At 38.6% G+C, this 17,213-nt stretch overlaps 1 protein-coding gene across 1 annotated transcript; it reads right to left on the bottom strand.

The window, feature by feature from the left end:
- Positions 1 to 10,367: 10,367 nt before the first annotated feature.
- LOC308342654 (olfactory receptor 2AK2-like) lies at positions 10,368 to 11,312 on the bottom strand (the record flags this gene model as incomplete). Its single annotated transcript, XM_080803234.1, has 1 exon — positions 10,368 to 11,312. One exon carries the CDS (start codon positions 11,310 to 11,312, stop codon positions 10,368 to 10,370), a length of 945 nt encoding a protein of 314 aa, XP_080659360.1.
- Positions 11,313 to 17,213: the final 5,901 nt, after the last annotated feature.

The raw sequence follows: 17,213 nt of genomic DNA, 5'->3' as shown, positions 1-17,213 counted from the left end.
CATCTCCTGGATTTTGATGTGTGTTCCCTTTGCCATATTAGGGAAATTCTCTCCAATAATTGTCTCCAATATACCTTCTGCTCCCATCTCTCTTTCTTCTTCTTCTGGAATCCCAATTATTCTAATGTTGTGTCACCTTATGGTGTCGCTTATCCTCTGAATTCTCTCCTCTTGGTCCAGTATTTGTTTGTCTCTCTTTTGCTCAGCTTCTTTATTCTCTGTCATTTTGTCTTCTATGTCACTAATTCTTTCTTCTGCCTCATTTATCCTAGCAGTGAGAGCTTCCATTTTTGATTGCACCTCATTAATAGCTTTTTTTATTTCAACTTGGTTAGATTTTAGTTCTTTTATTTCTACAGAAAGGGCTTTTATGTCTCCAGAGAGGTTTTCTCTAATATCTCCTATGCCTTTTTCAAGCACGGCCAGAAACTTGAGAATCCTCATTCTGAACTCTAGATCTGTCATGTTACCAATGTCCGTATTGATTAGGTCTGCAGCCTTCGGTATGGCCTCTTGTTCTTTTTTTCGAGGTGAGTTTTTCTGCCTCGTCATTTTGTCCAGATAAGATTTGCTTTCTCCTGCTGTGGAATTCCGCTGTTCTTGGTGAGTGAAGTTTGTTTTGGATGGGTTTCTTGTTGATCTTCTGGGGGAGGGGCCTGTTGTAGTGGTTCTCAAGTGTCTTTGCCTCAGGCGGAATTGCACCACACTTGCCAGGGGCCGGGCTGAGTAATCCACTCAGGTTTGCTTTTGGGAGCTTTTGTTCCCTGACAGCTTTCCGTAGAGTTCCGGAGGATGGGAATGACGATGGCGGCCTCCCAATTTCTTGGCCTGGAGGAGCCGAGAGTTTGGGGTTCCGCTCCTCAGTGCACCCTCAGAGAAAAACTCCCAACCGCCCCGCCTCGCTGGCCTGTGGTCGCGCCTTGAGGAAAGCAGTCAATTGCTGGAACCTGGAGAAAAGCGCCTGGTCGCTTCCATCTCCATGGCCTCCGGCCATGCTCCAAGTCCACCCAGCCTGTGACCGGCACAAGGTAACCCCAGGCTGAGAGCTCACTCCTCAGCTTTGTCGCTGTAGCTGGCTTCCCTGCTCTAATACCTGCGAGCTCTGTGGCACTGAGACTCCCCCGGTCCTTCTGTGACCCCGCGGGACCTGGGGTTATGCTGACCCCTCCTGGGATTCCCCCCGTTTAGCCTCTGGAGTGATGTCTCCCAGTGGAGTAGACTTTTAAAAGTCCCGATTTTGTGCTCTGTTGCTCCACCACTTGCTGGGAGCCGGCCCCTCCCCCTGGGGTCTATCTTCCCGTCGCTTTGGATTCACTTCTCTGCAGGTCCTACCTTTCAGTAAGTGATTGATATTCTCTTTCTAGAATTGTTGCTCTTCTTCTCTTTGATTTCCTGTTGGATTTGTAGGTGTTCACAATGGTTAGGTAAGCTATCTAGCTGATCTCCTGCTACCGGATGTCATCTCAGACTGCTACTTCTCTACCATCTTGACTCCTCCCCCGCCGGATCAATGGATTTTTTTAGTTGCACACCAGACACTAATTCATTCCCTTCACAGAGGACTAGAGGGGGAACTCAGTGGACATTTCTAGGTGCCGGCTGTGAGTCACAGCACCTTCTAGCTGGAGTGGGAACCAAGAACTAGACAGAAAGTCAGCAAGACTCCAGGAATGTATTGAAGAAGGGCCAAACACCTCTATTTAAAATGGAAATGAACTCTATCAGAATTGAGATGTCCAGCTTTTTCCCTTACCCAAGAAATGAGGTCAGAACCTTTTAAAATTGTCTTGTCAAGCCTACATACATGCACACATTCCCTGTTTGGAAACTTCTAATGCTATAGTCCTTCTCATGTGAACATAATTCTGAAACTTAATTTCAAGGGGGAGCCTGTGGTCCATACTGCCTCAAGGACACAAGGAATCTCCCAGAATTCCCAGTTTCAAGAAGGGGTATTGCTCATAGACACTGGATCTGAATGGCCCCCAGGGTAAACCTAGACTGGAAAAGATCAAGAGGATGGAAATGGCTCTAGGGTGGGCCAAATTTGTTTGTTAGGGGTGAGATCAGACAGAATGTTTTGATGCAAATGACTAGGGCAATCTCCTAACAACCGAATTCTCATTTCCAGGAATGAAAAACAACTGTGGGCTTGGGTGAAGTCAAATGTCCATTGCAGACACCTGGAAGCCCTGTCAGCAAAAACTGTATTTTTCCTTCAGAAAGAGAGGGAAAGATGGTGTTAGCTTCTGTGAATGGCCCTCCCCATGAATGGATAGAGGCTATAGGGATTCCTGTAGAGTGGGGTGGGACTCCCAGTTGGTACTCAAGCTTTTGGATGCAGGCTGTTGCACAATAGGCTTTGAAAGGGCACTTCCTGAGCTCCCAAGATCCTTCAGCATGCTGCATATTGGTGACAGTTCTGTTCTTCAGAAGGAGGGCATCTCAATTTCAAGGAGAGGATGGCCCCTTTTCCTTTGGGATAGCAGATATAGATGTTCTCCCATAGCACAGGACTGAAATCGGAACTCACAACCAATCCGTGGGTGGTGGCTATGTGGGTCAAATCCCCCACGTCCCCATAGGGAAACCACCACAAAGTAAAATATCAGCAAGGGAATGAAAATCGTACAAGGAAGGCCCATAATCTACAAGAAAATTGCTACTAGGGAATGGGTTTAAGGTTTGTGGACAATCCTGCACTGAACACTGGGGTGCCTGTGCCCTCTCCAATCAGTATGCATCCTTCCTTTGGATAAACACCTATGCATGCCATCCATGAGTCCTGGGGTAGCTCTATTGGGAACGTTGTAAGCATGTGCCATCCAGTTTTGCTTAGCACTGCACCAGTTTGCATTCCCACCAATAGTGTATGATGTTTCCCCTTTCTCCACATCTTTGCCACCATCTGTTGTTCCCACAGTGGTTCATTTGAAGCATTCTGATTGGAGCGAACTGGCATATCTTGTGGTTTTGATTTGTATTTCCCTACACCGAGGGATGTGGAACATTGTTTCCCAATCCTCGGGGAGAACACAGGCATCAATCTGTTTGACAAATTCTTGCTAGGCATATCTCCAAAGGCAAGTAAACCAAACCCAAAATGAACAATTGGGACTTCATCAAGATAAAAAGCTTTTGCATAACAAAGGAAATGGTTGACCAAACTAAAAGACAACATCAAAAATGGGAGAAGATGCCTGGGCTGAATAATCCCTAGTACATGTACATTCTCATCTGGAGAAATGGGGGACACCTGACATTCCTCAAAGCCCACAGATGCCAGAGTTGTTGGGGTGCAAACAGAGCACTGAAATAGAGATGAATGGTTTCAAGAAACCTTACTGACATTATGTGAGAAGGGAGAGATGTGAGAGGGTTTCAGGTTCAATAAGAGTCAAAAATACTGAAAGCTGACTCATCTGAACACACAGGAACATACTCCCTGGGTGCCACCCTAGCTGTTCAATATTTCAGGACAGACCGTGTGAGACTGACCAGCTCCAGCAAGAAGGCAGCTCCTGGTTTTGCCAGATCTCACATGATCTCAGTCCAAATATTGTGAGAGGTCATTCAAGCTCCATGAGACCTCAGGCCAGTCAGCAAGGTCTAGGATCAAAACTCGTGATGTTTCTGGCCAAAGCTCTTAGGCCCTTGGAAGGAATTGGCACACCCTAGCAGAGCCTGATCTATGCTCCTCAAGTAGGCAGTTACCCACATCTCATGAGACCTCAGTCCAAATCTTGTGAGATATCAGGTGAATCTTATGAGAACTCATTCCAAATGTCGTGACATCTCAGTCCAAATCTCATGATATGACAGGCACATCTCATGTGATGTCTATCCAAATCTGGTGAGATCATAATCTAAATCTGTTGAGACCTCAGTCCACATCTTATGACATCTTAGGCACGTCATATGTGATTTCTACCCGAATATCATGAGATTTTACTCCAAATTTCATGAAATGTCTGTTAAAACCTCGAGAGATCTCAGTTCAAAACTCGTGAGAAGTCAGAAACTTCTCACAAGAATTTTACCAAAATCTTATGAGAACTCATTCCAAATATCATGAAATCTCAGGGAAATCTCATGAGATCTATGTCCAAATGATCTCTCTCTATCTGTCATGGGAGGAAGAGGAGCAAAATGGTGGAGAAGTAGGAGAGTCTGTTTCAACCAGTCCCCTGAATTGAGCTAAATATCTACCAGAACACTCTGAACACCCATGAATCCAGCCTGAGATGTAAGATTATACACTTCTGGATCTCTATAGGGGCATTAGTTCATCAGTGGAGAGGTACAGTGGAGTGAGAGCACTTGGACTGACATCAGAGGGGATGTTTGAAGGGGAAGGGAGCCACCAGAAGCAACCCAGTGGAAAGTAACACCCCAATACAAAAGTGCCCTGTGCTTCTGCACCAACATTAACTTGGAGTCTAGTTAAAAACGCTCAAAAAGAGCATTGGTCTTAAGGGGCAGTTGGTGAAATTGAGCAACCACAGGCACAGACATAAACTCACAGTCCCAGGGTGGTCACAGCCAATTTCCACTCATGTCTGAGAGCTCAGCAGGGGCTCTAGTCTGTGGTCCCTGAACCCGTGACTTTCTGATGCTTACACCACCACTGGGGCTGCATGCACCCTCATTCACGCCTAAGAAAGCCTTGCTCAGGTTCCTGCCAGAGGTCTCTGGGTCCACAACCTTCTGCGACCTGTGCTGTAGCCAGTTCTGAGAACACCCAGTGTGGGCGTGGACACCAAACAGAAGTCCCAGCAATAGTAGAAACCGGGATCAGGGTCCCCTGGACCAATATCATTTGTAGTTTTAGTGCCACAGGGGTGCAGAGACAAGCGGGGACCTCAGATGACCACTGAGATGGTAGCTGGGTGTGTACAACACCTGTGGGAGGTTGTGGTGTTCAACAGGGTTTGCAGAGGAGTCTGTGTGTTCTGGACCACCCAGAGGGGAGCAGACTGAGACCTTTATCTGAGGTGGAGGTCTGGGTGCAGACAGATTCTTTCTTTGCTCTGACCTTCTGAAAAGCCACAAAAGCCAACAAAGAACAAAAACCTCCAGAGAACAAAAGCCTGGAAAACTGGTTTCTACAGAGCCCAGCCCTTTGACAGGGAGCAGGGCAACTCAGCCCAAGCAAGAGTGACTGAAAAACAACAGGGCAGGGTCTTTTCTCAGAAGACAAGCCAAAAGAAGAGGACAATAACTAGAGGGTCCCCATTAAACTGTAAAACCCCAACATCAGGGGAAAACAATATATTATGATCACGGTATCAAACCACAAACTGTACATTTCATAGATACAACTTTTTTTTTTAATTCTTTCTCATGATTCTTCTTCCATTTTTATTTAACCTACTTACCATTACAATAAGATATTTAATACAAGATATCACATAATAACTTTTTTTTATTCATTTATTTGACAGGCAGAAATCACAAGTAGGCAGAGAAACAGGTAGAGAGAGAGGAGGAAGCAGGCACCCTGCTGAGCAGAGAGCCCGATGTGGGGCTCGATCCCAGGACCCTGGGATCATGACCTGAGCTGAAGGCAGAGGCTTTAACCCACTGAGCCACCCAGGCGCCCCACATAATAACTTTTTAACATGAACTTTTTTCATACATATACCTTTGATTCTTTTTTAAAAATATATATAGATATAGATAGATGTAGATATAAGTTTCAAGGTAATCATATTCCTCTATTCATACTACCCCTATACATAAAACAGTTTTAATTTCCCTGTATCCCTAGAAAGTTGAATCCTTCAATAAGAAAACAAAATACAGGGGCGCCTGGGTGGCTCTGTGGGCTAAGCCTCTGCCTCTGATCTCTATCTGTCAAATAATAAATTAAATCTTTAAAAAAATAAAAGAAAAAAAGAAAAAAGAAAAAAAAAGGAAAACAAAATACACCCAGGAAGAACTGAAATAATCTTCCTCGACCACATTGAGTGTTTATAACCACCATCCTATCTTATTCTTTTCTCAGTGTGTCTTTGTATTTCTTTTTCTTTTGTACTATATAAATCGTACTCTATGTGTTCATTTTGGCTGTGTGTTTTTTTTTTCTTTTTACTTTTCTCAGTCTATTTCTTTGTTCATTTTTGGTTTTGTGCATTATAAATCATACTTTCGGGGCTCAATCTGGCTTTTTTCCCCTTTTTAAAAATCTTTTATATTTATACTTATTTTTTTGGTGAGTTGCAATTGCTCCAACATTTTCCAGGGTGCACCTTGCCTGGATTGTGGTTGATATATTTAACTATACATCACCTCAACCACCTCTCAATAAAATGACTAAGAGGAGGAAAACCCAACAGAAGAAAAATTTAGACGGTGCCCTCTGCCACAAAAGTATTGGGTAGGGACATAAATAGTATGTCAGAAATGGAATTCAGCTAACAGTTATCCAGGCAATGGGTAAGTGGTTGGAGAAGACCATTAGTGGTAACATAGAATCTCTAAGGGAGGAAGTGAGAGCTAATCTTGCAGAAGTTAAAAATGTAATCGATGAGATCAAATCTAATCTAAATACTCTAATAGCTAGAGTAAACGAGGCAGTTTATCAAATTAGTGATCTAGAAAACAAACTGATAAAAAAAATAGTCAGGAGGAGGCCTGGAACAAGCAGCTTAGAAGCAATGAAAACAGACTTAGGGAAATAAATGACCAAATGAAATGTTCCAAATTCAGAATTATTGGGATCCCTAAGGGGGTGGAGAGAGAGAGAAGACTAGAAGATATAGTTGAACAAATACTGGGTAAAAATTTCCCTAATCTGGGGAATGGAACAAGTGTTTATATGCAAGAAGCAGAGAGGATGGCCCCCCAGGATCAATGAGTCTAGAAAGACCTCAAGACACTTAATTGTGAAATGCATGTGTCATAAATTCAGAAAGGATGTCTTAAGGGCAACTAAGGTGGAGAGATTGGCATACAGAGGAAGGACCTTCAGAATAATAGCAAACTTGTACACAGAAACCTGGAAAGCCAGAAAAGGCTGGGAAGACATATTCAGGGCACTAAATGAGGAAAACATGAAGCCAATAATACTTTATCCAGCAAGGCTCACATTTACAATGGATGGAGAGATAAAGAGCTTAGAAGACTAAGTTTAAAAGAGCTTCAAGACCAGCAAGGTTTAAAAGCCAAGCTGGGACTACCAGAAATATTAAGGGAGGGGTGACATTGGAAGAACAGTCACTCTCAACATGAACACCCTAAATGCTCCCATTAGGGCACAGGGATGCAGAATGGATAAAATGACAGGACCTGTCCATATGTTGTCTATAAGAGACTCGTTTGGAATCTAAAGATACATCCAGACTGAAAGTGAAGGGATGGCAAACCATGGTTCATGCCAACGGACCTCAAAAGAAAGCTTGTGAAGCATTCCTCATATCAGATAGAATAGATTTTAAGCTAAATACTATAATCAGAGATAAAGAAGGACACTACATTGACCTTAAAGGGTCTATCTTCCAAGAAGATCTAAAAATTGTAAATATTAATGCCCCCAACATGGGAGCAGCCAACTACATAAGCCAACTACTAATCAAAATAAAGAGTCATATTGGTATGAGTAGATTAATTGTAGGTGATCATAACATGGCACTCTCAGCAACAGACAGATCATCTAAGCAGAAGAATAACAAAGAAACAAGGGTTTTGAATGACACATAGGACCAGACGACCTCATAGATATATACAGAATATGCCACACTAAAACAAAAGAATGCTCATTCTTCTCAAGCACACCAGAACTTTCTCCAGAATAGACTATACATTGTGTCAAAAATCAGGGCTCAGCTCATACCAAAAGACCGAGATTATTCCCTGCATATTCTCAGGTCACAATGCTTGAAACTGGAACAAGAAAAAGTTTGGAATTAATGGTCCTCTCATTTGATGAAAAAAAAAAAAAAGCATTTGACAGAATACAGCATTTGTTCCTGATTAAAACGTTTCAAAGTATAGGGATAGGAAGAACATTCTTCAAATTCATAAAATCCATCTATGAAAAACCCACAGCCAATATCATTCTCAATGGGGAACAGCTGACAGCCTTCCCTTTGAGATAAGGAACACGGCAAGGATGTCCACCCTTGCCACTGTTGTTTACCATAGTACTAGAAGTCCTAGCAACAGGAATCGACAACAAAAAGAAATAAAAATTATTCAAATTGACAAAGAAGAAGTCAAACTCTCTCTTGCAAGTGATATGCTACTTTATATGGAAAACCCCAAAGACTCCACCATCAATCTACTAGAACTCATACAGCAATTCAGTAATGTGACAGGATACAAAATCAATGTATAGAAATCAGCTGCTTTCTTATACACTGACAACGAAAATATATAGAGAGAAATTAGAGAATCAATTCCACATACAATAGCTCCAAGAACCATAAGACACCTGGGAATAAACCTAATCAAAGAGGTAAAAGATCTGTACTTGAGGAATTACAGAAGATTAATGAAAGAAATAGAAGACACAAAGAGATGGAAAAGCATTCCATGTTCATGGATCAGAAGAACCAACATGGTTAAAATGTCTATACTGCCCAGAGAAATCTAGAATTTCAATGCCTTCCCTATCAAAATTCCATTGACATTTTTCAAAGAGCTGGAACAAACAATCCTAAAATTTGTATGGAACCAGAAGAAACCTTGGATAGCTAAGGAAAGGTTGAAAAAGAAAAACAAAACTGGGGCATCATGCTGCCTCCTTTCAAGATTTATTATAAAGATGTGATCACCAAGACAGCATAGTACAGGCACAAAAGCAGACATATAGACCAGTGGAGCAGAGTAGAGAGTTCAGATATGGACTGTCAACTCTATGGCCAAATAATCTTCGACAAAGTAGGAAAATATATCCAGTGGAAAAAAGACAGTCTCTTCAATAAATGGTGCTGGGGAAATTAGACAGCTATGTATAGATGAATGAAGCTTGAACATTCTCTTACACCATACACAAAGATAAACTTGAAAAGGATAAAAGACCTCAACGTGAGGCAAGAATCTATCAAAATCCTAGAGGAGAACACAGGCAGTAACATTTTTTACATCGGGCACAACAAGATCTTTAAAGACATGTTTCCAAAGACAAAGGAAACAAAAGTGAAAATTAACTTCTGGGACTTCATCAAGATCAAAAGATTCTGCACAGCCAAGGAAACAGTCAACAAAACAAAGTGGCAACCCACGAAATGGGAGAAGATATTTTCAAATGACACTACAAACAAAGGGCTGATATCAAAGATCTACAAGGAACCCCTCAAACTAAACACACACAAAATGGATAATCATGTCAAAAAATGGGCAGAAGGCATGAACAGACATTTCTCCAAAGAGACATGCAAATGGCTAACAGACACATTATAAAATGTTCATTATCATTAGCTATTAGGGAGAGTCAAATCAAAACCACATTGAGATACCACCTTACAGCGGTTAGAATAGCCAAAATCAACAAGACAGGAAACGACATGTTTGGAGAGGATGTGCAGAAAGGTGACCCTCTTACAATGGTGGTGTCAATGCAAGTTGTTGCAGCCACTTTGGAAAACAGTGTGGACACTCCTTAAGAAATTAAAAATAGAGATACTGTATGACCTGACAACTGCGCTACTGGGTATTTACCCTGAAGATACAGATGTAGTGAAAAGAAGGGCCATCTGTATCCCAGTGTTCATAGCAGCACCGACCACTGTCTCCATACTGTGGAAAGAGCCAAGATGCCCTCAAGTCCATGGATAAAGAAGATATGGTCCATATATACAATGGAGTATTATGCCCCCATCAAAAAGGATGGATATCCAACTTTTGTATCAACATGGATGGGACTGGAAGAGATTATGCTGAGTGAAATAAGTCAAGCATAGAGAGTCAATTATCATATGGTTTCACTTGTGGAGCATAAACAGTAACAAGGAGGACATTGGAAGATGGAGAGGAGAAGTGAGTTGGAGGAAATCGGAGGAGGAGATAAATCATGAGAGACTGTGGACTCTGAGAAACAATCAGACGGTTTTTGAGGGCCAGGGGTTGGAGGTTGGGTGAGCCCAGTTGTGGGTATTAAGTAGGGCATATATTGCATGGAGCACAGGGTGTGGTGCTTAAGAAATGAATTATGGATCACTGGAAAAATAAAATTAATTAAATGAAAAAAATTACTTCCAATAATGGTATTTTAGATATTTCTGAAACAAAAAGGAATCAAGGCATTTATCGATTTATGTAGTAAACATTTATTGAATATTACATTGAATGCTATATCATTCTAGGCAGTATTGTAGGACAGCTTTTTATGTTGTTCAATCTTAATAAATAAAAGGTTCCAAAAGTCATTTTCTGTACAAATGTACACACACAGACAACATTCTCCCTATGGCCCTGATCACCTCTTTATTCCTCAGACTATAAATAAATGGGTTCACAAGAGGTGTGATGATGGTATAAAACACTGCCACTGCCTTATCCTTTTCTGGAGAATGCAAGGAGTGTGGCCTTGTATAGGTGTAGAGAGTAGTCACATAAAATAGGCTTGCCACAATCAGGTGAGAGGAGCAAGTGGAGATAGCTTTTGTCTGCCCTATACCTGAGCTCATCTGGAACACCACAGTAAGGACACAGGCATAAGAAGATAGAATAGCCATAAATGGTAGCAGCAGAATAATAAGCCCACTCAGGAGGACTGTATGCTCATATTGGGAAGTGTCCTGGCACACCAATGGCAAAAGAGATGGAATTTCACAGAAAAAGTGGTTAATGATCCGAGACCTACAGAACGGAAGTTGAAATACATATAATGTATGTAGTAAAGCATTGATAGAACCACTGGTCCATGTACATGTGACCATGAACCAACAGATCCTTTTGCTCATGAGTATAGGGTAATGTAAAGGGTGACAGATGGCTACGTATCGATCGTAGGACATGAAACCAAGAAGAAGGGCTTCAGTTCCACCAAGAGCCAAGAACACAAATGTTTGAACCTCACAACCTAAAAATGTAATGGTCTTACTGTTTAACAGGAAGTTAGTGGTCATCTTGGGCACAGTGGTGGAGATATACATCATGTCAATAAAGGAGAGCTGACTGAGTAGGAAATACATTGGAATGTGGAGTCTGGTGTCCAGTCGAATGAGAAGAATCAGTATGATATTCCCCATGAGAGCCACTGAAAAGAGGATTACAATGGCAACAAAGAGGAGAGTGTCCATTTGACCATATTGGAAAAGACCAAAAAGTATAAAATAGGTTTCAACACTTTGGTTTCCTATCTTCATGACTTAAATCAAAATGTCAAAGCAGATAATATTGAATATTCCATGTAAGAGCACTGACAGCCTTTTAATAGAAAATAAAATGATGGTTACTAAATTCAATAAGGTTTTATTCAATAACGTGTGTGGATATATCTCTGTTGATGTAAATAATGAAATTTGTGTCTATTGATTGATAGACACTTGAAAAATAATGAAATAAAAATAAAGATAGTTAGTGAATGTATATTTAAGGTATAATTTGAAAGGAAAGATTAAGGTGATTTGCTCACATGAATTATTTTACTCTTTTGTGAATGTCCTCAATATAATAAGTTGAATTGGTGTTCTCTTTTAATAAAAATAATATTTATCAGGGCACCTGGGTGGCTTAGTCAATTTAGCATCTGCCTTCAGCTCAGGTCATGATCCCAGGGTCCTGGGATTGAGTCTCACATTGGGTTTCCTGCTAGGCAGGGAGGCTGATTATCCTTCCTCTGGTGATGTCTCTGCTTGTGCACTCTCTCTCCTTCTTTAAAAAAAAATAAAATATTTTTAAAATATTATTTTGCTTAATTCACTCAAAATTGATAAATTTGGCACAACAGATTTGGTTAAATATAATCGTTTAGATGGTTCTTTATTGCACTTCACAATTTTTAATTTGCATTACCTCCTGTCATTTAGTATAACAGATTTATTAACACTTGTATGGAAGCAATATTAAAGCCTTAATCAATTATTAATTTAATCATGTGAAGGTAGAAGTGATTTAATCAATTGATAAAAAGAGTATAACAGATGTTTGAAGGAGCTTGATACTGAATTACTCAAGTATAAAATAAAACTTCCAAATTTAAGTTTGACTCAAGTCGCATGTTAAAAATGTTAATTCATGTGGTGCCTGGGTGCCTCACTCAGTTAAGCATCTGCCTTTAATTTAAGTCATTGTCCCAGACTGGGATTGAGCCCCAATTTGGGATTCCTTCTTAGTGGAGAGTTTGTTTCTCCTTCTCCTTCAGACACTTCCCCTGCTTGTCCTCATTTGTTTTCTCTGTCAAATAAATAAATAAAGTCCTTAAAAAATATTAACTCAAAGCTAATGATTCATTTTTATTTTTCTTCCTTTTTTTTTCCCTGACACAAACCTGGCCTATAAGAGCCATATTTCTAGGACAATGATATCATGTGTACTAAAAGCCCTTTATTCTAAAAATGTTTAATAAAATTACATAAAACAGGGGACAGTTGGGTGGTAGAGTCAGTTAAGTGTCTAACTCTTGGTTTCAGCTCAGGTCATGATCTCAAGGTGGCGAGATAGAGTCCCACATGGGGCTCCATGCTCAACATGAAATCTGCTTCATGTTCTCTCTCTACCTTTCCTGGACATGCTCTATCTCTCTCTCTAATAAATAATTATTTATCAGTTAAATTAAATTAAGCTATATTAAATGCTGCCAGCATTTATTATCTACTATGGTCACAGCACAGTGATAGTTTCTGAAAAGCTTAAAATGAAACAGAGTGATTCCTCCACAAGAAATGTGCAGTTGTTCTCCATCTTGCCCATTTGTAGTGTCAAGCCTTCCACTTTGCGGGTGCGAAGAGAATGAAACATAGTAGGAAGACTAACACAGACATATGTGTTATCCAAACCAATTATTTTTTTAAAAGATTTTATTTATTTATTTGACAGACAGAGATCATAAGTAGGCAGAGAGGCAGGCAGGGAGAGAGAGAGGAGGAAGCAGGCTCCCTGCTGAGCAGAGAGCCTGATGCGGGGCTCGATCCCAGGACCCTGGGATCATGACCAGAGCCGAAGACAGAGGATTTAACCCACTGAGCCACCCAGGCACCCCTCAAAACCAATTCCTAAGAAAACTATTTAAAAATAAATATATCACTATATATGATTCAATAAAAAGCTGTCATATTGAGACTATTACTGAGCTTTGAAAAAAAATAAGTGAATAAGTGAGAATCCATAAGACAGTATGAAATGAGGTTGGAAGAGCTTTTGAAAAGGTCAATATAAATACAAGAATTCAAGTAATCCAATTTCTTCCTAAAATTTCTATGAAATATGCCATAACATAAAAACAGAAATACAAATGATATGTCTGCATAACACAAAAAGAAATGCACATATAAAATAATTTAAAAACCTACAGTTATTTAAAAGTAGCTTCAATATAGATCTACTATTAAAATATAAGGTAATCTTCTAGGATCAATTTCATAATCCAAACTAGAGGGAAATATATGTATTGGAGACAGCATCACTCACATTGTAAATTTGAAAACACACACTTAATTTGGCAGTTGGGCAGAAGAAGGATAAAAAGTTCAAATGGAAAGCTTCTTAACCCATAAAATGGCTGAGAAAATAAAATTAAAGATCAAAGTCAATTGGTATTCACCTTTCTCAGAATTGGAACTTTTCTAGTTCTAACGTGTGTTATTTTATATTGAGAGAATTGCTCATTTGAGCTATGCATTAACACAAAAAAAATAAAGAAAGAAAAGAAAAGAAAGAAAGAATGATAATGAAAAAAGAAAAAATAAATAAAGGAAAAAAAATGACAGTGAAAGGCTGTCACTTGGTCCTGAATCAAGATAGGGAATTAGAAAAATACTTAGAGTTTGGTTGAAATTTTAACCTATTAGATACTCTTTATTACAAAATAATTACAAAACAAAGAAATTCAAAATCTTTTCAAAGAAAGCTTACCAATATTGATCTCAAAATATGATGAAGAAAAATTCCAAAATCACTGATAAAGATGTACAAATCCTTAATTATGCAAGTAGAGTGCCATAATAATCATAAAGTTATAATTACCTATAATTTGTCAAGGTGGTATAAAACAAAGATTAATCCAACTAAAAAATAAACCAGTATGTTAAATAAGATAGATACTATACAATTTAATGTTATCTGAAAATGATTTGATCCTATCAAAACAAATTCTTAAGAAAAATTATTTAAATTAAGTATATCACTATAGATCCTTATTCCCAAAATAAAAGCAAGGATTTATCTTGAAAATGGCAAATACAATAATATAAAGTAATGATTATTTGTTTACTTTAGAAATCAAAGTTAAAGATGCATTCAACATCACTAATAAAAGTTTTGAAAGTTGTAGCTCATGAAATAAGATAGAAACAAAAATAAACAAAAATAAAAATGACAATACCAAATAATAAAGGTAATGCTTGTTTTTTAATATGAATACAACTCCTAATAATATGAATACAACTCCTAATAATCATCATCTAGTATTGTAAACAATAACCAACTAGTAATATGCTACCATTCTTTGATAATAGTTTAAATATTTTCATATTGCTAATAAATACTCAATGAAAATACACATAATTTAAATTATTTATAGTAAAAACTGGCTTGTATTTTTAAAAATATTAAAATCACTGACAAATATATCTTGTATTTTTTTTAAACTTTATTAAGATTTTCTTTAGGCACCTGGAAATCTTATTTGGTTAAGCATCTGTGTTTGACTCTGGTCATGATCCCAGTGTGCTGGGATTAAATCTGTGTCAGGCTCCCTGCTCAGCAGGGAGTCTGCTTCTCCCTCTACCACTCTCTCCTGCTTGTGTTCACTTCCTCTCTCTCACACTCTCTCTCAAATAAAAAGAAATCTTTAAGAAAATAAAGATTTTCTTTTATCTATTTGAGAGATAGACATAGAGCATAAGCAGGGGGAGAAGCAGAGGGAAAGGGGCAAGCACACTTTGAGCTGAGGGAACAGTCCAGTGTGGGCCTTGTTTCCAGGATCCTGAGATCATGACCTGACCTGAAGTCAGATGCTTTACCCACTGAGTCCCCCAGGCACCTGAGCTTGTGATTCATAGGATAGATTAAATAGCATCAGGTACTTCAGAGTAAATCAATTAATGAAATTAAAACTTAAATTTCAAGGTTTTTTATTTAAGAGCATGACATAATTGTTTGAATAAATGTACCATTAAAGGATCAAGCTAAAAAGAAAAATGAAAATGCTGGAATTTGCATGTGCATCCTTGTTTAAGCAGAAAATTATATTAAATTATCAATAAAATTACAACTTAATGAACCTGGTTAGATATGTATGAACATATTTTTGGTGACACAGGAAGATCTCCTAAAAAGAGTGCTAAGTATTTATCATGAACTTAAATAATTTTCATATTTTAGACTATTATTTTTAAAGATTTTATTTATTTATTTGAGAGAGAATTGAGATAAAGCATGAGAGTAGGGGAAAGTCAGAGGAGGAAGCAGACTCCATGCTGAGCAGTGAGCCTGATGTGCGACTGGATCCTGGAACTCCAGGATCATGACCCGAGCTGAAGACAGTCACTTTACCAATTGAGCCACACAGGTGCCATGGATTAGTATTTTTATACTTGGGAAATTTTTCAGTAAATAATTTGAACTATGAACACACCTTTGGTACAAATATGTTAATAGTAACATCTTTTATTGGGCTAACTTGGAATTATGAGCACAGCATAAACAGTGAAAAAATAAATATCTTGATGATATAAGGTACAGTTATGGAAAAACAGATTATGAAAACTAGGCCATTACAGATTTTATGCACACATACAACATACACACAAATCCACATACACAATCATACTACCTAATGATCATATCTAGCCCAGTCAAAAACGTTATATGCTTAGAAAAATTACAAACGTGACAATCTAAAATGCAAACATCAGCAGTTGCATATCATGTGTTGTGTATCTTACTTGACTTTGAACATAGTTTTATTAACTGTCTGATTGAACATATGCCCCATATCATTACCTTCAGCTAAGTAAAACATCTAAATTATATCCTACTTTTATTCTCTACAAACTTTATTGATAAAAATTCTCTTAATATTGTTTTATTATTCCAGAGGGTAATGTATGGATGTTCTGTGTATAATCTGAACCTTTAAACACAATACAACTTTCAGAATGTGGTTATATAGCCACTTTCCTTCCTCTAGGACTTACCTATCTTTTATCATCAAACACATCAAGCACACATGATTCCTCATAAAGTCCTGGGAGTATTGATTACAATTTAAATTTCTGTTGGATGTGTATATATATTCAATAATGACATTATTTTTAATAAGGATATAATTTTTCTTCAATGGAGAATTTTTTTTTCAATAAGGACATAATTCTTAGGCCTTTCATTAAGCCTTGCAAAGCTATCTAACCGGGTTTTCTCCAGGTTCTCATTCCAAAGGACAGTAGTGTGCTAAGTATCAACATGAAACACTGTAAAGAACTCTCCATAACGTTGAAGAACTCATATTAAGTCATACAACCTATAATATATGATAAAAAATTTAAAAATCACTTCATAGGGACGCCTGGGTGGCTCAGTTGGTTAAGCGGCTGCCTTCGGCTCAGGTCATGATCCCAGCGTCCTGGGATCGAGTCCCACATCGGGCTCCTTGCTCAGCAGGGAGCCTGCTTCTCCCTCTGCCTCTGCCTGTCTCTCTGTCTGCCTGTGCTCACTCTCTCTCTCTAACAAATAAATAAATTTAAAAAAAATCACTTCATAGATGAGGGAAAAGTGCAAAAATGAGTGCTAGGTTGAGAAACACCTAAAAGTTACCTTGAATATCCTTTATTCAAAAAAATAGGAAATTTCCACCTCCCACCCTATTCCTCCTCCAACTATTTTCACTTATCTGATTTAGATGAAATTCTAAAGGAAAGGTTCATTTGACATTAAAATAAAATACATTTATTGGGGGCTAATAGCTTATATGATCCTATATTCACCAATATATTTAAATAAATTCTAATCCTGAAGGAATTGAATTAAATGTAGTTCCAGTGCATTAATGATAAGGACCTTCACTGTGAGTTAAACGAATTGAAACCACATCCACTTAAAGCGTGTTA

The sequence above is a fragment of the Martes martes genome, assembly GCF_963455335.1.
Source record: "Martes martes genome assembly, chromosome: 5".
Taxonomy (NCBI): Eukaryota; Metazoa; Chordata; class Mammalia; order Carnivora; family Mustelidae; genus Martes; species Martes martes.
The sequence above is the reverse complement of the archived record's forward strand: the minus strand, read 5'-3'. Positions and strand labels throughout refer to the sequence as shown.